This window comes from Camellia sinensis, chromosome 5 (genome assembly GCF_055761805.1).
Source record: "Camellia sinensis isolate YWXY chromosome 5, ASM5576180v1, whole genome shotgun sequence".
In the NCBI taxonomy this organism is placed as follows: Eukaryota; Viridiplantae; Streptophyta; class Magnoliopsida; order Ericales; family Theaceae; genus Camellia; species Camellia sinensis.
The window spans coordinates 27,339,022-27,361,504 of record NC_138965.1 but is presented as its reverse complement, the minus strand read 5'-3'; the positions used below and the strand labels follow the sequence as shown (position 1 = coordinate 27,361,504).

General features: G+C 36.6%; 1 protein-coding gene across 11 annotated transcripts; it reads right to left on the bottom strand.

The window, feature by feature from the left end:
- Positions 1-330: 330 nt before the first annotated feature.
- LOC145789062 (uncharacterized) lies at positions 331-22,349 on the bottom strand. 11 transcript variants are annotated; one of them, XR_014329275.1, is made up of 7 exons: positions 22,083-22,349; positions 21,923-22,003; positions 21,769-21,837; positions 19,151-19,208; positions 15,384-15,450; positions 14,993-15,058; positions 13,809-14,083 (listed from the first exon to the last, which is right to left on the bottom strand). XR_014329275.1 is itself a non-coding variant. In XM_082868459.1 (6 exons), exons 1-5 carry the CDS (start codon positions 22,194-22,196, stop codon positions 15,404-15,406), a joined length of 369 nt encoding a protein of 122 aa, XP_082724585.1. In that variant the 5' UTR covers positions 22,197-22,349; the 3' UTR covers positions 14,852-15,058; positions 15,384-15,403. The 11 variants fall into 11 exon arrangements, 7 of the variants coding, with proteins under 7 accessions (XP_082724582.1, XP_082724583.1, XP_082724586.1 ...); XR_014329276.1 differs by having other exon boundaries at positions 19,151-19,199; XR_014329277.1 differs by lacking the exon at positions 15,384-15,450.
- Positions 22,350-22,483: the final 134 nt, after the last annotated feature.

The window sequence follows — 22,483 nt, the reverse complement described above, 5'->3', positions numbered from 1 at the left end:
AAAAATTTCGTCATGTATATATATTTTTGCCATGAAATATATTTCGTCACTCATGTATGACATTTGGAGATTAAAAATTTCATTAACTTTACATCTTACTGTGACGAAATTATTTCCTCATCAATGATCAACATGTGACAAATTTATTCATCAACTAAAGTTATAACTATGGGACTGAATAATTATTTGGTGACGAAAATGAGGATTTTTGGCGACAAAATAGTATTTTATTAGTGACAAAACGTTTCGTCACTGAAGTAATTTCATTGGTGACGAAATTATTTTTCGTCACGACGCTTTTTAGTGACAAACATTCAATGACAAAATCGGTGACAAAAATATTTCCTCACAAATATTTATAGTGACAAAATTAACTCTTTAGAGACAAAAAAAATTCATCATTCAAGACCCAACTTGTTGTAGTACAGATATTTGGATTGCTCCCAAGCTATTCCAACTTCAGCGGCTAATGTTGCTAATCCAGCATCTATAAGACGAGGCTTCTTAAGAACTCTAGCAACCAACTCCTTAGCTTCAACGCTGCTCTTGCATTCTATTCGACGTTTTCCACTCAAACTATGAATTCCGCTACTCAAATCGACACCCACGAAACAAATTTCTTGGTCTTCCAAAAAATTCTTTAGGCATTGAGGTTAGGGGTGCAACTCGGGCGGGTTCGGTCGGGTTGGAAGGTTGTCCAAGCCCAGCCCAAGTTGTGTTGAGATCTGTCCAGGCCCGCCCAAGCCCGAATTGTAACTCGAGGTTGCCTGCCCAAGTTGACTGAATTGTAAATTTTTTTTTTTTTTGGCAGCTACATTATTAAATTATTAAAATTTGACTCTATTTACATTTTTTTTTATATATAGAAAATCATTAATACCATCAAAACAAATAATTTATATAATGTAAGAAATATGCCTCTATAGTAGTTTTTACAATTTATGAGTGAAAATAAAAAAAATAAAAAAAGAAGTAAGATTTTATGTTATTTGTATATATAATATATATTCAATATAATTTAATAATTTAAATTACTTTAATATCATGTAATGACTAATAATGTGTGTATATATATATATTTAATATTTTTATATATTTATATATGTATAATTCGGGTTTCGGGTTACTCAGGTTGTTTGATGTCTTTGCGCAAGCTCATCCAAATTTAATTCGGGCTTCTGAATTTTTGCCCAAGCCTGTACAGAATTTAAAAATATCTTGTCCAAGCCCTAAAAAAATTTGGGCTGAATTCGGGTTGCTCGGATTGAGCCCGCCAAAGTTAAACCCCTAATTGAGGTATTGAATTTGAATCCAAGCGATTCATTGGAATCACCAGGCAACGATTTCCGACACAAAGTTGCAACATTATAGGTTCATAATATCCCAACTGCTTGACCATAAGTCCAACAACAGTTGGAGTAGTGACCTCAGATCTTAACTCGGAAATATAGCAATCCCGGTTGCCTTTTTACTGTTCTGTTGTATTCCGGACTCGGTTCCGTGATGTTGGTGGTGGTAGACCTTGTTGTCATCCTTTAATTCCACTTGATTGAGTTTTAGGATGTATTGGGCAGAGTTGTTACATGTTGGTTAGGCTTTGGTTTCAATTCTTTGTTGCCCAGTTTTTAGGAGGTCCGCTCGAGCGGATCTTTTTGCGCTCGAGCGGAGATTGCATGCTCCCAGTTTTTTGTGTCCCTGCAAAACTTCTGCAGGTGTGATTTTTACGCTCAAGCGGGTTTCTTTGAGCTCGAGCGGTGACGCTCGAGCGGGTACTTTGGCGCTCGAGCGGGTAGTACCTTTGGGTGTAAGTTCTGGGAGGGGAAAATCTACGCTCGAGCGGACTGGTTTTCGCGCTTGAGCAGATGTACTTTATTCTTGTGTCTTGGCGCTCGAGCGGGCCTTATTGCGCTCGAGCGTACCTAGTTTTTTGTTCTTGACGCTCGAGCAAGAATGTCGTATATCAGTTGGCAACTCGGCATTTTAAAATCACTTTTTACATTCTCTCTCTCTCTCTCTCTCTTACTTTCTAAAAAGACGTTTTGAGAGTTCCTCTCTCTAGAAACTCCCTTCTCTCTAGGGTTTGATCTAGTTAGAGTGTTTCCCTTCCCTTCGGCCTTTGTAAGAGTTGGGTTGATCGTCGAGGGCTACGTTTTGATCCGAGTATATTGAGTTTTGGAGCACGTTGAGTTTCTTCACCTTCTTTCCTTGAGCTCCGAATTTGAGGTAGGGATTCCTACTCACTCTTATGGGCTTTAACCTAGATTTTGAGTTTATTGTTTAAATGGTTGATTTTGGGACTTAGGGTTTCAAAATGTGTTAAAGAGGGTTTGTGATTTTGGGCTCATAAATTGTATTTTGGGTTTCAAAATGGTGTTATTAATGATGGTTGTTGATATTTAGACCATTGGGTCAATATTGGGAAATGGGGTAGGAAACCCTAATCGGTTGTATAAATTAATTGGTATGATTAATTTGGGAAAATTGTGGTCATATGGAATTGAGTTGAAATAATGAAATTGGTTCATTATATGGTTGAATAGTGAAGTTAGATTTATTAATCACTCACTTTTGAAAACATTGATGTTTTATCTATTGGAGCTTTTATTATCTGTTTAGAAATAATTGCTTGGGCTACCGGTGGAGGGTAGTTTTGATTGTTGTAGACAATGCATGATGATTAGGCAAACTAAAACTAATCAATTGGATATGTCATAGAGTATGACGGTTGATAGAATACATTAACGTTATGTATTGATTGATTGTGTATATGACCTTTGTGTATATATATTGTGTGTGTGGGAGGAGGTAGGAGATGTACTCCACGGTTTAGGGAAAGATAGGGGATGGACCTCTAAACCGGATGTTGTTTAGGAGGAGATAGGGGATGGACTCCACTGATACAGCTCATATGCTTGTCAGATAATGTGTTGATATAGCTCATATGCTTATCTTTGGAAGTGTTGATATAGCTCATATGCTTATCTGTGGAAGTGTTGATATAGCTATTATGCATATCTGTTGAAATGTGGATACAACTCGTGTGCTTATCTGTTAAGATGTTGATACAACTAGTATGTTTATCTATTGTAAAAAAATGGGAAAGGTTTAATATGAGTCACTGTCTCATATAAGTGGTTGGCCAGGTTCTGAGCCGTTGATGAAAATTGTGAAATTGATAAGAAATGAAAATGGAAATGAAACATGAACATGGTGGTCACGAAAATGGAAATGGGTTATGAATTGATTTATGGAAATTGAACATTTATCAATTGCTAATGTTTTAGTCATTGCTCATACTGTGTTTAGCATATCTCTACTGGGCGTTGGCTCACCCTTTATGGGACATTATTTTCAAGTACAGGTAGTATGCCACCTCCAAGGACATAGCTTGGATGATGATGAGAGTTGAAGAATCCTTTTGTTTATTTTGTTTGTATTACATGTATATCAAGCCAATGGCTTATTTTGTATAGAGTTAGTACTCTTCTTTTGTGTAACCAAGTGTTGACTTGGAAAGCTGTAAGCCCATAGGGCATTTGCTTTTGTTGTTAACATGTAATACAGTGTAAGAATTACTCTGATGAATAGAAATGGTTAGTTTCTTTTATATCAATGCATGTCTAAAGTGATGGGTTTTATGTATTTTTTTTTAGGGCGTTACAACTTGGTATCAGAGCGTACCGGGTTCGAATACTTTGGGTACGTGGGAAGTGATTAGGATCTTAATGGGTTTGTCTCGCTTGATAGACACTTAGATGTAGTGTCATATGCTATGTGCTTAATTGATAACATGCTTATGTGACTATGTGGGTATGGGATTTAGTTTCTAGGATGTTGATTGGATCCTTGGGTTTCTGTGAGTCTTGTTGGAAAAGCACTTGATCAATGCTGTTTCTAACCAGAATTCTAGTAACGCCTCGGGACTATCATTATCCGGAAATGAAATTCGTAAGTGCTTATGTGTTTATGTGCTTATGTGGAGTGAATTACAGTTGTCCATGCATTAGGACGCGAGTGTTTAGATTTGGCACATTTATGAATGTGCTAACGTTCTTCGTTACCTTTATTAGGATGTCAGGACGAGGACGTGGTAGACGAGGCAGACGTGGTAGGCAGGAGATGCCTTTACCGGATGATATTCCGGCACAGCAGGAGGGGGTTGGCCAGGCCAATGTGGCCCAGCCAGCAGGTCAGGAGGCTATGAGCGCTTTAGCCCGAGGGATAGCCGATGCTTTGAGGGAGTCTGTGGGTATTTTCCGCGCAGAGAATCCAGTTCAGGCTCCGGTTCAGGCCCAGGTTGTTGAGGCAGGGCCTTCCTTCTTGAAGAGGAAATTCTTCCGGTCTAATCCGGACGAGTTTGTTGGGGATCCGAAGGAGCCACTTAAGGCTGACGAGTGGTTGGAACAGATGGAGAAGACGTTCGAGATGCTTGGCATCGAGGACGGGGCTTTAAAGGTGACCTTGGCATCCTTCCAGCTGAAGGGAGATGCGGGTCAATGGTGGAAGTACGAGAAGGGCAGTGTTGGTGGTGCATGGGAGGCGTTTGTGAATGCTTTTCAGGAGAAGTTTTTATCTTCAGCTGCTAGGGAGAAGCTGAGAGAGCAGTTTTGCCAGTTTAGACAGCAGGGCTTGTCAGTGGCCGAGTTTGAGGCTACTTTTACTAGTCTGTCCAGGTTTGCACCTGAACTGGTGGCGTTCGAGGAACGCCGTTGTTTTGAGTTTGAGCGGAAGTTGAGGCGTGGACTCAAGTTGAGGGTTGGAGGGTCCTTTATCCGAGAGTACAGACGTTTGGTTGATGCTGCTACTCATATGGGGATTATGATGCAGGAGAAAGACGAGGGGCAGAGAGGCTCTAAGAGGAGCCAAGATGGTCAGGGTGACGGCAGGAGACAGAGGGGTTCTAACCCTCAGCAGTCTCAGGGTGGATTGGCTAGATCGACCTTTCCAGTACCGAGTGCGGGCTCTGGGAGAGGTAGTCAGGGAGGCTTGACTTGTTTTTCGTGTGGCCAGCTGGGTCACAAATCTTCGGTTTTCCCACAGAAGGGAGGGGGTCAGCGAGCTGCTTCTTCTTCAGCTAGACCTCAGGGCCAGAGTCAGGGCAGGGGCCAGCCTTTGTCTTGCTATCAGTGTGGTCAGCCTGGGCACCTGAAGAGGTATTGCCCACAGTTGAGTGCTACTTCAGGAGCGTCTGGTTCTAGGCAGACGCAGAGTTTTCAGCCAGCTCAGTCTGTGTAGGCCTCGAGGGCCAATCTGGGAGCTTCGTCATCCCAGTTAGTGCTGCAGTCTTTTGCTCCTAGAGGTGAGCAGGTAGATCAGGGGCCTACAGGGCGCGTGTATGCTGTTACCGCACAGGATCTAGTACCGGCTCCATCAGTAGTGAGAGGTACCTTTCTGTTTTGCAACTCGGTTGCTAGTGTTTTGATTGATATGGGTGCATCTCAGTCTTTTGTGTCTGCTGCATTTGCATCTGTTTTGGAATTGGAGTTAGCACAGTTAGCATCTCCTATATGTGTGGTATCGCCTATTGGTGGTGAGTTGATCTTGAAACAAGGTGTTAGAGGTTGTGATATAGAGGTCGCCGACCATAGGCTTGCTTTTCCATTTGTGGTCATGCCCATGAAAGGTTTTGATGTTATTTTGGGTATGGACTGGTTATCGTCATACCGGGCTGTTATTGATTGCTACCGCCAGAGGGTCACGGTTTGTACCTTGAGCGGGGAGTGTTTCCATTTCTTGGGGGATCGGGTTGGTAGTGTGTTGCCACCGACGTATGATCCGCGAGGGCGGAATAAGCTTAGTGGTCTACTTGCTAGCTTTATGAGTGGTGAGTGTGATGAGACCCAGATTGTATTGCCGAGGGTGGTTTGTGAGTATTCAGATGTTTTTCCCGAGGACCTCATTAGTTTGCCACCTCACTGAGAGATAGAGTTCTCTATTGATTTAGTGCCCGACACAGCGCCGATTTCTATGGCACCTTATCGTTTTGCCCCAGCCGAGTTGAGTGAGTTGAAGATTCAGCTCCAGGAATTGCTGGATAAGGGTTTTGTTCGCCCTAGTGTTTCGCCATGGGGAGCACCGACCCTCTTTGCTAAAAAGAAAGATGGTGCCTTGAGATTGTGTATCGACTACCGAAAGTTGAATCAGGCTACGGTCAAGAATAAGTACCCTATGCCCCGTATAGATGATTTGTTTGACCAGTTGAAGGGTTCCTGTTGTTTCTCTAAGATAGACTTGAGATCGGGTTACCACAGTTGAGGGTCAGGGAGAAGGATATTCCTAAAACGGCATTCCGTACGCGGTATGGCCATTATGAGTTTCTGGTGATGCCATTCGGGCTTACCAATGCACCGGCAGTCTTTATGGACTTGATGAACCGGATCTTCCGGGAATTCTTGGATCGATTTGTGGTCGTTTTCGTGGACGACATTCTTATCTATTCGCCTTCTGAGGAGGAGCACGAGGAACACTTGAGAGTGGTGCTCAAGTTGCTTAGAGCCCATAGGCTGTATGCCAAGTTTGGGAAGTGTGAGTTCTGGCTAGGAGAGGTCAAATTCTTAGGCCATGTGGTATCCGCGGTAGGGGTGTCTGTTGATACATCCAAGGTAGAGGCAGTGCAAGATTGGGCACAGCCTAAGAGTATGTTTAAGATCCGCAGTTTTCTGGGATTAGCTGGGTATTACCGTCGGTTTTGAAAGATTTCTCCAGGCTAGTTTCGCCGTTGACGAGATTGACGTGAAAAGGGATCAAGTTTGTGTGGAGTGAGACTTGCGAAAAGTCGTTCCAAGAGTTGAAGGTTAGATTGACCACCGCTCTGATTTTGATTATTCCGAAGAGAGGGTTGGGTTATGCGGTTTACTGTGATGCCTCACGAGAGGGTTTGGGTGGTGTGTTGATACAAGAGGGGAAAGTGGTAGCTTATGGCTCACGTCAGCTGAAAGTACACGAGAAGAATTACCCTACACACGACCTAGAGTTAGCAGTAGTGATCTTTGCCTTGAAGATTTGGAGGCACTACCTTTATGGTGAGAGGTTCGAGGGTTTCTCGAACCACAAGAGTTTGAAGTACCTGTTTACACAGAGGGACTTGAATTTGAGGCAGAGGAGATGGATGGAGTTCATTGAGGACTATGATTTTGAGTTGCACTATCACCCGGGAAAGGCCAATGTTGTGGCTGATGCCCTTAGTAGGAAATCCATTAGTTATGTAGCTTGTATAGCCATCCGGGAATGGGAGATGTTGAGTGCACTTGGCGAGTTTGACTTGCTTCTGGGTGAATCAGCTGAGGCTGCGGCCTTGTTTTCTGTTGTTGCGCAGCCTACACTTGTGACCCGAGTGTTAGAGGCACAGAGAGGTGACCTTGCGGTAGAATCCCTCCGAGAGAAGATTTCAAATGGGAAGGTTGAGAAGGGTTTGACGGTGTATCCCGACCTGAGTGTGAGATACCGAGACCGTTTGTTTGTGCCGGAGTCTTGCCGAGAGGAAGTACTCCGAGAGTTCCATCATTCACGTCTTGCGGTGCATCCGGGAGGCACTAAGATGTATCGGGATTTGGGTCGCCAATTTTGGTGGTGGGGTGTGAAGAGAGATGTGGCTGTTTCGTATCGAAGTGCTTTATTTGCCAACAAGTGAAGGCCGAGCATCAGAGGCCAGCGGGTTTGTTGCAACCTTTGCCTATTGCCGAGTGGAAGTGGGAGCATGTCACTATGGACTTCGTTGTAGGTCTTCCGAGGACTCAGCGAGGTAGTGATGCCATTTGGGTGGTTGTAGACCGGTTGACTAAGTCGGCGCACTTCATTCCTATGCGCGTGTGAGATTCGGTAGATCACCTCACCGACTTGTATATTCGGGATATAGTGAGATTACACGGGGTCCCAGTGACGATCGTCTCAGATAGAGATCCTCGTTTTACTGCTAGGTTGTGGCAGAGTTTGCAGAGTGCCTTGGGCACTAGGTTGACCTTTAGTACGGCTTATCATCCTCAGACTGACGGGCAGTCCGAGCGTACTATTCAGATCCTTGAGGATATGCTTTGAGGTTGTGTCCTTGACTTTAGTGGGACGTGGGAGAGGCACTTGCCCTTGGTGGAGTTTGCCTACAACAACAGTTTTCAATCTAGCATCGGTATGGCACCGTTTGAGGCCTTGTATGGCCGACCGTGTAGGTCTCCAGTGTGTTGCGCCGAGGTGGGTGATGCACCTTTGTTGGGTCCGGAGTTGGTTAGGGAGACGATAGAGAAAGTTGAGCTTATCCGTAGGAGGCTTGTCACAGCCCAGAGTCGCCAAAAGAGTTATGCCGACCGTAGGAGGAGGCCTTTGGCGTTTGAGGTAGGTGATCATGTCTTCTTGAAAATATCACCTAGGCGAGGTTTGATGAGGTTTGGGAAGAGTGGGAAGTTATCTCCTCGGTTTATTGGTTCCTTTGAGATCCTTGAGAGGATTGGCGATGTTGCTTATCGTTTAGCCTTACCGCCGCAGGTGTCCAGAGTGCATGACGTGTTTCATGTGAGTATGCTTCGGAAGTATGAGCCGGATTCGTCCCACATGTTAGATTGGACCGACTTGGAGGTAGATGAGGATGCCTTGTATGAGGAGAGACCGGTTTGGGTCTTGGATAGGCGGGATCAAGTCTTGCGTGGCAAGACCATTCCTTTGGTGAAGGTTTTGTGGAAACATCACGGAGTGGAGGAAGCCACTTGGGAACGTAAGTTGGAAGTCCGCGAGAAATATCTGGACTTGTTTGTTGATATGTAACCATGTATTGGTAATTTTGTAACATCGTTGAACTTTAAGAACATTCCATGTGTCTTAAGTTGTAAAACATTGTGAATGTTTTGGGTTAATGGAAATTTGTTATAACATTGCATATGTTCAATGTATTGTGGAAAATCAGGCATGATGTTAATGTTGCATGTGTTATGGAATTGTGGAAAATGAGTTGAAATTGATAAATTTCAAAAGATTGCATGTTGATAATGCAGGTTGTTATGAATAATGTGTTATGCCTCTTGAAAAGAGATAGGATTGACCAGTAATGGGTCGGGTTGTTTAATATTATGTTATAACATTGTTGAAAATGGAGAAAACCTGTTTTTGAAAAACTTGTGTTTAATTTCAGGGACGAAATTCTTTAAGGGGGGAGGTTATAGCGATCCCGGTTGCCCCTTTATTGTTCTGTTGTATTCCGGACTCGGTTCCGTGATGTTGGTGGTGGTATACCTTGTTGTCATCCTTTAATTCCACTTGATTGAGTTTTAGGATGTATTGGGCAGAGTTGTTACAGGTTGGTTAGGCTTTGGTTTCAATTCTTTGTTGCCCAGTTTTTAGGAGGTCCGCTCGAGCGGGTCTTCTTGCGCTCGAGCGGAGATTGCACGCTCCCAGTTCTTCGTGTCCCTGCAAAACTTCTGCAGGTGTGATTTTTACGCTCGAGCGGGTTTCTTTGCGCTCGAGCGGTGACGCTCGAGCGGGTACTTTGGCGCTCGAGCGGGTAGTACCTTTGGGTGTAAGTTCTGGGAGGGGGAATCTACGCTCGAGCGGACTGGTTTTCGCGCTCGAGCGGATGTACTTTATTCTTGTGTCTTGGCGCTCGAGCGGGCCTTATTGCGCTCGAGCGTACCTAGTTTTTTTGTTCTAGACGCTCGAGCGTTGTGTTTTCCACTCGAGCGAGAATGTCGTATATCAGTTGGCAGTTGGGCATTTTAAAATCACTTTTTACATTCTCTCTCTCTCTCTTACTTTCTAAAAAGACTTTTTGAGAGTTCCTCTCTCTAGAAACTCCCTTCTCTCTAGGGTTTGATCTAGTTAGAGTGTTTCCCTTCCCTTCGGCCTTTGTAAGAGTTGGGTTGATCGTCGAGGGCTACGTTTTGATTTGAGTATATTGAGTTTTGGAGCACGTTGAGTTTTTTCACCTTCTTTCCTTGAGCTCCGAATTTGAGGTAGGGATTCCTACTCACTCTTATGGGCTTTAACCTAGATTTTGAGCTTATTGTTTAAATGGTTGATTTTGGGACTTAGGGTTTCAAAATGTGTTAAAGAGGGTTTTGTGATTTTGGGCTCATAAATTGTATTTTGGATTTCAAAAGGGTGTTGTTAATGATGGTTGTTGATATTTAGACCATTGGGTCAATATTGGGAAATGGGGTAGGAAACCCTAATTGGTTGTATAAATTAATTGGTATGATTAATTTGGAAAAATTGTGGTCATATGGAATTGAGTTGAAATAATGAAATTGGTTCATTATATGGTTGAATAGTGAAGTTAGATTCATTAATCACTCACTTTTGAAAACATTGATATTTTATCTGTTGGAGCTTTTATTATCTGTTTAGAAATAATTGCTTGGGCTACCGGTGGAGGGTAGTTTTGATTGTTGTGGACAATGCATGATGATTAGGCAAACTAAAACTAATCAATTGGATATGTCATAGAGTATGACGGTTGATAGAATACATTAACGTTATGTATTGATTGATTGTGTATATGACCTTTGTGTATAGACGTTGTGTATGTGGGAGGAGATAGGGGATGTACTCCACGGTTTAGGGGAAGATAGGGGATGGACCTCTAAACCGGATGTTGTTTGGGAGGAGATAGGGGATGGACTCCACTGATACAGCTCATATGCTTGTCAGATAATGTGTTGATATAGCTCATATGCTTATCTTTGGAAGTGTTAATATAGCTCGTATGCTTATCTTTGGAAGTGTTGATATAGCTATTATGCATATCTGTTGAAATGTGGATACAGCTTGTGTGCTTATCTGTTGAGATGTTGATACAACTAGTATGTTTATCTATTGTAAAAAAATGGGAAAGGTTTAATATGAGTCACTGTCTCATATAAGTGGTTGGCCAGGTTCTGAGTCGTTGATGAAAATTGTGAAATTGATAAGAAATGAAAATGGAAATGAAACATGAACATGGTGGTCACGAAAATGGAAATGGGTTATGAATTGGTTTATGGAAATTGAACATTTATCAATTGCTAATGTCTTAGTCATTGCTCATACTGTGTTTAGCATATCTCTACTGGGCGTTGGCTCACCCTTTATGGGACATTATTTTCAGGTACAGGTAGTATGCCACCTCCAAGGACATAGCTTGGATGATGATGAGAGTTGAAGACTCCTTTTGTTTATTTTGTTTGTATTACATGTATATCAAGCCAAGGGCTTATTTTGTATAGAATTAGTACTCTTCTTTTGTGTAACCAAGTGTTGACTTGGAAAGCTGTAAGCCCATAGGGCATTTGCTTTTGTTGTTAACATGTAATACAGTGTAAGAATTACTCTGATGAATAGAAATGGTTAGTTTCTTTTATATCAATGCATGTCTAAAGTGATGGGTTTTATGTATTCTTTTTGAGGGCGTTACAGGAAAGGCCTAAGCTGATCAAGTCTTGATGATTTACTACCCTTTACCTTAACACTAGTGCCTTGGATTTTGACATCATAGAGACCCATTTTTTTTAAGTAACTTGGGTATCATCATAATATTCCTCACTAGATTTAAGGTTTGTTAACTAGAGTTCTACTTATTCCCCCCCCAAAAAAAACTAGAGTACTACTTCTGTCAGCTCAGTCTTGATCTAGTGATATGCTTTTGTAGTGCAGTAAGTCTTGGAACCCATAATTTTGTGCCAACAATTTATTTTGGTCATCTTTGGTTGATAGATTTGGAGAGAGATTTAGAAAAAAGAAAGGGAAAGAGAAAGGGAAAAACTATATGGAATTATGCGAAATATAAGTATATTTTATTGGGTTTGGCTTTGGTCCAGTCCAAGATCGGATTGGACCATGCTGTTGGGCCCCTGGGGGCCCACCACGGGTCCCGTTTTGAAAATCCGAACCGTTCAATGTGGAGAACTCATCGAGTACTATATCACTGTGAAAAATCACGTTGATAGGATATCGATAGCTATGTGCTCAAAACAGTTTTTTGTCAACCGTTACTTTATTCACCATCAATTTTTTTTATACAAAACTAATTTGATCACAGCTATCAATATCTGATCAACGTGATTTTTTACAGACATATAGTAATCGACGAGTTCTACACATTGAACGGTTCGAAGTTTTAAAACGGAACCCGTGGTGGGCCTCCACGGGCCCAACAACACAGTCCAGTCCGATCTTGGACTGGACCAAAGCCAAACCCTATTTTATTTATATTTCATTGTCCTTTTCTCTTTCCTTTTTTAAATCCCTTCCCAAATTCTTGAACCAAACACAGCCTTAGGAACTGGACTATCTCCAATCCTTCATCAGACTTGACCATCTAGTCTGGCCCATTGGCCCCACTTTTGAATCCCGTTTCGATAATCTGAACTGGTTATATTTTAAGGTTCGTCGAGTATATCATCCTTGCCAAAAATCAAGTCAATCGGATAATATAAACCACTTGTTCGTATCAATTTTGTATGAATCGTTTGTTTTCTTACCGTTTATTTTTTTAATACAAATCTAATCCAAATATATGGTTGTCGTTATCTGATTGATTGGATTTTTTGCAAGGATAATTTACTCGACGAATCCTAAAATGTGAACGGTTCAGATTATTAAAATGGAGCCCAAAAGTGAGCCTAATGGGCCCAACAATATCCTCTCCAGTCCGATTTGGGACTGGAGAAAAACCAGTCCCTTAATTAAGATTTGTCGAATTCATATGTACAATGAATCTAGATCCTATATTGATATTTATTAGTAATTTTTTGAGTAAAAATTTTGGATTTGTAATATTACTGTTTATAGTGGAGAGAGACTACAAGAGCAGAAATTCAACAATGCTATAAACTTAGAAAAAAATACTCATAATTTGAATTATGTGCATCAAATTTATTATTGATATGGTCAGCAACATAATAAGTTTTAATATTATTTTTTGTTGAATTTAGTTATTAAATATCATTTTCCCCTCAAATTTAATTAACGAAAATAAATAAATGATTTAGATTAAAAATAAATTAAAAGATTAAGATTTAAATTGATAAAATTAAAAATTTAGATTTTATTTTAACCTAAAGGTCAAACCCTATTTCCCCCCCCCCCTTATTTTTCCTAGAATCTTGATATATACTAGTACTAGGGTATGCCCGTGCCTAAAGGCACGGTGAAAATATTATTGGAATGAAAATGTAATTGGAATAATTTTAAGATTTTAAACAAACAATAAAATGTAAGTCTCACAACACAAAAACATATAATAAAAATCAGACGAAATACGCCAACCAATGCTCTGCAATAGAAAAAAAATAAAAATAAATTAAGCACACCAGTTCGTGCTCTGCAATACAAAGAAAATGCCAAATAACAAATTAAGCACATTAATCAATATTCTACAATATGAAAAAAAAGGACATACAACAAATTAAGCACGCCAATCAATGCTCCACAATAGAAAAAAATAACAAATAAATAAAGCACACCAGCCGTGCTTTGCAATTCAAAAAAAAAATGACAAAAATTGTGCAATGAACAATTATTTTAAAAGATTAATACGTACACAATCCGATCATATATTAAAAGCAACACCCTTCTTGTTAAAAATATATAGGACTTTTCTTAAGTGTGCAACTTACACCTTACACTTACGCCTTTCTGTTTGCTGTCCTGTTTTATGTTTACACCTTCCACTTACACCTTTTGTGTTGGTTGCATATGGTGTGCAACCTTAAGGGGTTGCACACCATAACAGCACCCAAATATATAAGAAGGCACAAATTCAAATTCAAAAAAAAAAAAAAAAAAAGATGATTAGTTTTCTTTAAGCTAATTCAAGAGCATATTAGGAAGAAAAAAGAAAAAAGACTATATGACCGAGTGAATAATTCAAATGAATATTATATAACATACGTCTAAACTTAGTTATAAATTGCACATGGATAAAAGGCTTTACAAAACTAAAATTCACATTGATAGGAAACTTTACAAAATCTAGATCGTAGCTAGCATATGTACGCTTTTCACAAAAAATAAATATGATTTTCAAACTTGTTCTTTCTTAGAATTCGTAGGAGCGTCTCATCACTTTCCAAAAAGTTTTTGTATCAACTTCTATGTATCCCCAATGAGGAGCATGCACAACAATCTTGTAATTTATGAAAATAAAAAAGTTAGTATATTAGTAGAAGAAAATCTATATAAATATCAAAACACTCTTAGCATTTATTTCTTGAAGAAATTGAAACTATAAATACAATAGAATTAGAGGTAAAAAAAAATTTAAAATGTATGCATGTAAGAAAATGAGTAAAAAGAGTCAATATTATAGTTTGACATAGGTGTCCATCCATCAGAAAAAGAGCATTTTGTTATCAGGAAATTAGATAAAAAATAATGAAAAGAAAAGAAAATTGACTTCAACTTATAAGAAAGGTCTATTTTTTTTTTTGTTCAAATAAATTAAAAAGAAAACACTTTACGTGACCAAAAATGGTAATGTTGTCCATAATTAGAGGTTGAAGGTCAATGGTGTCTCAACCTGAAAGTGTCTGGTTATGTAAATTAGACAACGATAACTGTGAGAAGGCAGAATGAGGTTTAATAATGTAGTTAACAACCTACTTTAAGAAGTTCATTTGTGCATGAATATGACAAATGGAGAAATTGAACTACCTAAAGGCACGGTGTAAATTATGTTAGTATCAAAATGTAGTTGTAATTTATAGGCATCATGTTGAAATTTGTAGAGTCTGTAGCATTTTTTGATTTTTGATAAAAACACTGAAAAAATATAAAGAAATATTATTCTTTGTAAAGAACTTTTAACAATTTTAGTAGCAAATCGGATAATAAAATATAAAAATTAATTTCAAAGAGAGGGTTACAATAAAGATGAGAAGAGCAAGTACATAAATAGAATAAAAAGGGAAGAATAAGAGCTATGTAAAGTAAAGAATAAAAAGTATGCTCGTGCGTAATGACACGATGTAGTTGAATACAAATATAATTTATTAAAATGTAGTTGAATACAAATGTAATTTATCGAAAAACGTACCAAAAACTTAAGACATTGAGAAATATAAAGAAGTTGCACTTCTTCCTCAAGCTCTCTAATGTGAACCTATTAAGCAAATTTAAAGCAATGATTCAGATATATAGGACCACAAACACAATGCTTCATATACAAATTACCATATATGTAAATAAAGAAATTCAATTAGAAGTGATTTTCTACTTTGAAGCACTCTTACTGCAATTGAAACCTTCTTAGATACATATCAATACCAAAAACAATTGAAAAAACTAACTCAAAATAAATAAATATATTCGAAAGAATCACGATAAACAAAATACATCTTTTAGAAATGAAGGAGCACCAAATCCAAAATCAGTAAGAGCACTTCTCAAAATAATAAAAATAATCATAAAAATTATAAGAACATTACCCCAAAACAAAACCCACTGCTCACATCTGCTGTGCACCACAACTCATTATCATTCTGCAAATCACCACTGAATAATGTCCCAGATAAAGCTTAAGTAAATACAAAAGTATTCAATAAATATCAAAAATATTTTGTCTAATTTGAAACTATGAGTAAAAATATGCCCATCTATTTTAGTTTCAGCTTAATGTTAACAGTCAGGTTAATCTTAATGTTCACATTAACCCATTTAATGTTAACAATCATCAATCCATTTGACTAACATGAAATAAAAATGGGTGTTAACATGAAACCAATTTTTTCCTTAACCCCCATTTGATTTGATAGAGAGCGAGACTTTGTTGGTGATGGTGGAGATGATGGGATGGAAAAAAAAACAGAGTATCCAAATTTGTAGGGAAAAGATAAGTTAATTACTAATTCTATTCACAGATAAATTCAGCACTAACAAAGTATCCTAATTTCTAAAATTTTGGGCTGAGATCTAAGTACCAAAAATTGGAAAATAAATTTTAAACCACAGTAAGGAAAATGAATGAGAATTGGTAATTATGATCAATGAGATTGCAAAAATAAAAAATGAATGAGAATGACTTTATCTCCATCCAATTAGTCATTTTTGACAATTTCTTTTTGTGTACAAAAAGCCTAAGTTCAAGTTGGATTTGTTTTTGTATAATTTATTTTTTTAATTCTGACCCATAATTTATTTGTTTAAGATTTCAATCTTGTTATGATTTTTTTTTTAATGCATTCTCTCGGCTAAATTAATAATGTCAACTCTTAAAAGGATGCACATCATATTAATAAAAAAAATTTATTTATCAAAAAAAAAAAAAGAGGATGCACATCATTAGACAGTTATGAATTTTTATGATGAAAATTGCCAATGTTTGTGGTGTGTGTTAAAGTCAATTTGTGGTAAAATTATAAATTGCAAATTTATTGTGTGCGCACCAATAAAAAAAAAAAATTATATTTATGACAAAGTATGTTTTAGATGAAGTTTAATCTCGGTTTTTTTTTTTTTTTTTTTTTTTCTTCTTTTGTGTGTGTGTAAATTCTATTGAAACATTTTAACAAACACTTAATAAGCAAGGACGATAGAATAGTTATCAAACATTTTAGTAACAACCAAACGATAATAAGGGCACAACAACCATTCAATAGAGTAACTCAATACAATAATCCCACAAATTCCTACTATATCAAAGTAAATGGGTTTCGTGGAACGCAACTAACTCTTCATATATGTGTGTATATATACATAGATAATATATATGCATAAGAAAAATCAACAAAACCCATAAAAATATAACCAAAATCCTACATGCATCTAGAAAAAACAAACAAAGGGAAAATCCTCACAGTTTGATTTTGGAAAAAAAAATACTGTGATCAATATATATATACACACAATAACCCCCATTTGATTTGATAGATAGTGAGACTTTGTTGGTGATGGTGGGGATGATGAGATGGAAAAAAAAAAAAAACAGAGTATCTAAATTTGTAGGGTCACCCATAAGTTAATTAGTGATTCTATTCACAGATAAATTCAGCACTAACAAAGTATCCTAATTTCTAAAATTTTGGGCTGAGATCTAAGTACCGAAAATTGGAAAAGAAATTTTAAATCACAGTAAGGAAAAGGAATGGGAATTGGCAATTATGATCAATGAGATTGCAAAAATAATAAATGAATGAGAATGACTTTATCTCTATCCAGTTGGTCATTTTTGACAATTTCTTTTCCTGTACAAAAAGCCTAAGTTCAAGTTTGATTTGCTTTTGTGTAATTTATTTTTTTAATTTTGACCCATAATTTATTTGTTTAAGGTTTAAATCTTGTCCTGATTTTTTTTTAATGCATTCTCTCGGCTAAATTAATAATGTCCACTCTTAAAAGGATGCACATCATATTAATAAAATTTGTTTATTTATCAAAAAAAGAAAACACATCATTAGACAGATATGAATTTTTATGATGAAAATTACCAATGTTTGTGGTGTGTTAAAGTCAATTTGTGGTAAAATTATAAATTGCAAAATTTATTGTGTGTGCACCAGTAAAAAAAAAAAATTTATATTTATGACAAAGTATGTTTTAGATGAAATTTAATTTCGATTTTTTTTTTAATTTTTCTTTTTTTGTGTGTGTGTAAATTCCATTGAAACATTTTAACAAATACTTAATAAGCTAGGAAGATAGAATAGCTATCAAACATTTTAGTAACAACCAAACGATAATAAGGGCACAATAACTATTCAATAGAGTAACTTAATACAATAGTCCCACAAATTCCTACTAAAATCAAAGTAAATGGGTTTCGTGGAACCCAACTAACTCTTCATATATGTGTGTATATATACATAGATAATATATATGCATAAGAAAAATCAACAAAACCCATAAAAATATACCCAAAATCCTACATGCATCTAGAAAAAAAACAAAGGGAAAATCCTCACTGTTTGATTTTGGAAAAAAAAAAACTTTGATCAATATATATGCACACAATAACCCCCATTTGATTTGATTTGATAGAGAGTGAGACTTTGTTGGTGATGGTGGGGATGATGGGATGAAAAAAAAAAAAAAAATAGAGTATCCAAATTTGTAGGGTCACCCGTAAGTTGATTAGTGATTCTATTCACAGATAAATTCAGCACTAACAAAATATCCTAATTTCTAAAATTTTGGGCTGAGATCTAAGTACCGAAAATTGGAAAAGAAATTTTAAATCACAGTACGGAAAAGGAATGAGAATTGGCAATTATGATCAATGAGATTGCAAAAATAAAAAATGAATGAGAATGACTCTATCTCTATCCAATTGGTCATTTTTGACAATTGCTTTTCGTGTACAAAAAGCCTAAGTTCAAGTTTGATTGGTTTTTGTATAATTTATTTGTTTAAGGTTTCAATCTTGTTTTGATTTTTTTTTTTTAATGCATTCTCTCAGCTAAATTAATAATGTCCACTCTTAAAAGGATGCACATCATATTAATAAAATTTGTTTATTTATTAAAAAAAAAAAAGGATGCACATCATTGGACAATTATGAATTTTTATAATGAAAATACCAATGTTTGTGGTGTGTGTTAAAGTCAATTTGTGGTAAAATTATAAATTGCAAATTCATTGTGTGTGCACCAGTAAAAAAAAAAAAAAAAAAATTATATTTATGACAAAGTATGTTTTAGATGAAGTTTAATTTCGTTTTTTTTTTTTTTTTTTTTTTTTTTTTTTTTTTGTATGTGTATGTGTAAATTCCATTGAAACATTTTAACAAACACTTAATAAGCAAGGAAGATAGAATGGTTATCAAACATAAAAAAATGGCACAACAACCATTCAATAGAGTAACTCAATACAGTCCCACAAATTTCTACTAAAAATCAAAGTAGATGGGATTCGTGGAACTCAACTAACTCTTCATATATGTGTGCATATATACATAGATAATATATATATATATATGTAAGAAAAATTCAACAAAACTCATAAAAATATACTCAAAATCCTACATGCATCTAGAAAAAAAACAGAGGGAAAATCCTCATATTGAAGATTTTAATATATATACACATATACATACACACACATATATATACACATTTTAAGAAAAACTGTAATCAATATAGATACCTTTACTTTGTAAACAAAACCCTACTTATCACCCATAAGGTGGGTTTCATATTGAAGAAACTGACTTATGGTGGGTTTCATATTAAAGATACTGTGAGAGAGAGAGAGAGCTGACCTATTGAGAAGCTGATGAGGCCATGACATTGAAAATCCTCCCCTCCAATCTGTGAGCCCTGAGAGTGAGAGATTAGGGAGACAGTCGAATTTTGAATTTTGAATTTTAAATGAGAGAGAGAGCCAGCTGAAGAGAAAGGTATGGAAGGAAAGAATGTATATCCACCGTAGGATGTGAACAAACAATCTCAACCATTGAAAGATAATTTGTTTCTTGGACATTTTGTAGCTGTTGGATTGAATTAATCTAAGGGTTCACATTTTGACAAAAGGACAAAAGTCCCATCAGAATTCAAAAAACTATCCTTCCTTATTATATAGATTAATTACAATGATGCTAGGTATCATGAGAAAAAATTATGAAAAGTTTTCATAAAAATTTTTCTCCCTTAAATTAGTTTGTAGTGCTTATTATATGTTATACGATCACTTTTAAATTAAGTTCATAATTTTTTTTTATAATATTTATTTTATAATGTGTACCATTATTCTATTAATTAAGCAGAGTATACAAACCAAACAAATATATCTTTCCAATTCTTAGGACTGAAGCAAAGGCTCTCTCTCTCTCTTCAATTATTCATTTTTAAAGTAGAACGGAGACTTTTTCCTTTAGTCTTTATAAAAGTGGCTTTAAACATCAAAACAGCAGCACTATGATTTCCATCAAATCTCAGTCAATAATGTGCTCCGAATGTGAACGCATGACTTCTGAGAAGAGTCTCCGTTAGGAGACTTACGGTTCAGTCCACGAAGTGTTTGTTGGAACATTTTCAGACTAGAGGTGTGTGCATATGTCGCATTTAAGAGCTTTATGATATTTAACTATGATATATTTTAATGTTAAATTATAATTTATTGTGAATCAATATAATTTGAGACCACCGAGGTTGGTGGCCTGGTGGACAATGCAGTGCATTTCCAGCATTGAGTCACGGTCGATTCCTGAGAGGGGTGTTTTGAAATCTCTTTGGAGAACACGCCCTGTACTCCTCTTGTCACCTGTCCTCTGCTGGGGTGTGTGGTTGCGCTCTATTGGTGCTCCGGTGATGGGTCCCTCACATGGTGAGGGTTAATTCCTGGCTGGCAGCCGGTTACCCCGGGGTCAGGGTCCACGGGGTCGTGATGACACCTCAGAGCCCTTCTTTCAATAGTTCAAATATATATATATATATATATATATATATATATATATATATATATATATATATATAAAATTTGAGATTAGGTAATTCATTTTTTAGAGACAAAAAGATAAAATAAAAATATTACGATTATTGGATCGATTTAGAACTTGTTTGACATTCTCTAAATAAGTACATGTATTTGAGTCGCATCATCTTTTTTATTTTTTTGTATATTATTTCATAAAAAGTAAAAAAAATATTTATTTAGATCATATCAAATAAATTTTTTTTTTTGGAATAATATATATTGAGACCCTATTTATTTTAAGTGATAGAGGAACATATTAGATTAGTAGTGAGATTGGAGTCCATGAAAATCATGTTTATTTGAAAAAGTGACCATAGGACTAAGGTTATGTTTGATTTCCCACATCAATGATAGAACTGAACTAAAATTGACGTGAGTCTCATTCATAACATGTTTAGTTGTGAAATTAATCACGGGTAGGGATGGCAACGGGAGTTAATGAGGTGGATATTAATTCTCCATTCCCATTCTCTTATAATTATTTTTTCCCATTTCCTATTCTCCATTCCCCATGGGTACTACCCTCTCCATTTCCTAATGGGTTTGGATATTCCCCAACCCAACTTGACCTTTTTTTTTTTTTTTAGGTAAGATTCACAACCAAAGCTAAATATACATTCAATCTCTTTTTATTTTTTATTTTTATTTTTTTTAAGGTTCACAACCATTTTTTTTTAAGATTCACAACCAAAGCTAAATATACATTCAATCTTATTTTATTTTATTTGGCTCAACAACAAATTCAAATACACATTAATTAACATTGTCACATTATTCTTGTCAAATTTTATGTATATCTAGAATTTTTTAAATTTATTTCGAAAAATTCAATCTTAACCAAAACTAAATATACATTCATTTTTTTTTTTAATTTTATTTTTAAGATTCACAACCAAAGCTAAATATACTTTCAATCTTATTTTATTTTATTTGGCTCAACAACAAAATCAAATACACATAAATTAATATTATCACATTATTCTTGTCAAATTTTATGTATATCTTGAATTTTTTAAATTTATTTAGAAAAATTCTATTCCTACAAAAAAAATTCCATCTTCCTTTTTAATTTTACTAGTCGCCAGGCACACGCGATGCGTGTGCAAACAGAGCTGTAGGAATGTTGATGAAATCTCCATTGTTGATGAAGTCTTTCATTCTCCAATCTCTACTTCATCAAATCTGATCTCTCTCTCTCTCTCTCTCTCTCTCTCTCTCTCTCTCTCTCTCCCGAGGTTTCAATCGTTCAAAACAAAATTAACTGATTTTAAATTGCTGTGCAGTTTGGGAACGTGGGGTGGTGGAAAATAAAGTGATAAACCCTAAGTACCAAAAAATAAAAATAAAAAATAAAAAATAAAAAATGAAATCCAGTTACTGAGCGAGAGATCGGAGAAGAATAACCTTATGAGGTCGCATTGCTGGCCACGATCCACCAGATTCCCACTCCTCATTCCTGCCATAACTCTGTTCCTGCACAATCACATCTACATTTCATTACAATTTCGTTCAAAATTTCATCACAATTCTCAATTTCACCACACCAAGAAAACCAAACCTCTCTATTCCACTGATTGCGATCATGACCATGTCTACGATCACCGCTCGGTTCGTCGTTATCCTGCTCTCCAGACACCACCTGCGCATTATATATCACAGAATCATCACCACATTCACAACCTATATAATAACATCAACATATTGAAGCCGAAGCTAACCTCTACCCAAGTGGATCTGGACCGATCTTCGCGAGACTCAGAGTTTCTTTCTTCGTCTCTGTCGTCGTTATGACCCAGTGCCACATCGATCAAGCCCTTGATCAGACCGTCCATTCAGAGACAAATTCAGAGAGATTGTGTGAAGCGATCTAAATCGTCGTTGAGGATAAGATAGATATATGTAGGAATGTTGATGAAATCTCCATTGTTGATGAAGTCTTTCATTCTCCAATCTCTACTTCATCAAATCTGATCTCTCTCTATCTCCTGAGGTTTCAATCGTTCAAAACAAAATTAACTGATTTAAAACTGCTGTGCAGTTTGGGAACGTGGGGTGATGGAATTGGTTGGTTTGAATTTATGATGTTAGCCTTAGTTACAAATTGATATTAGTGTAAAAA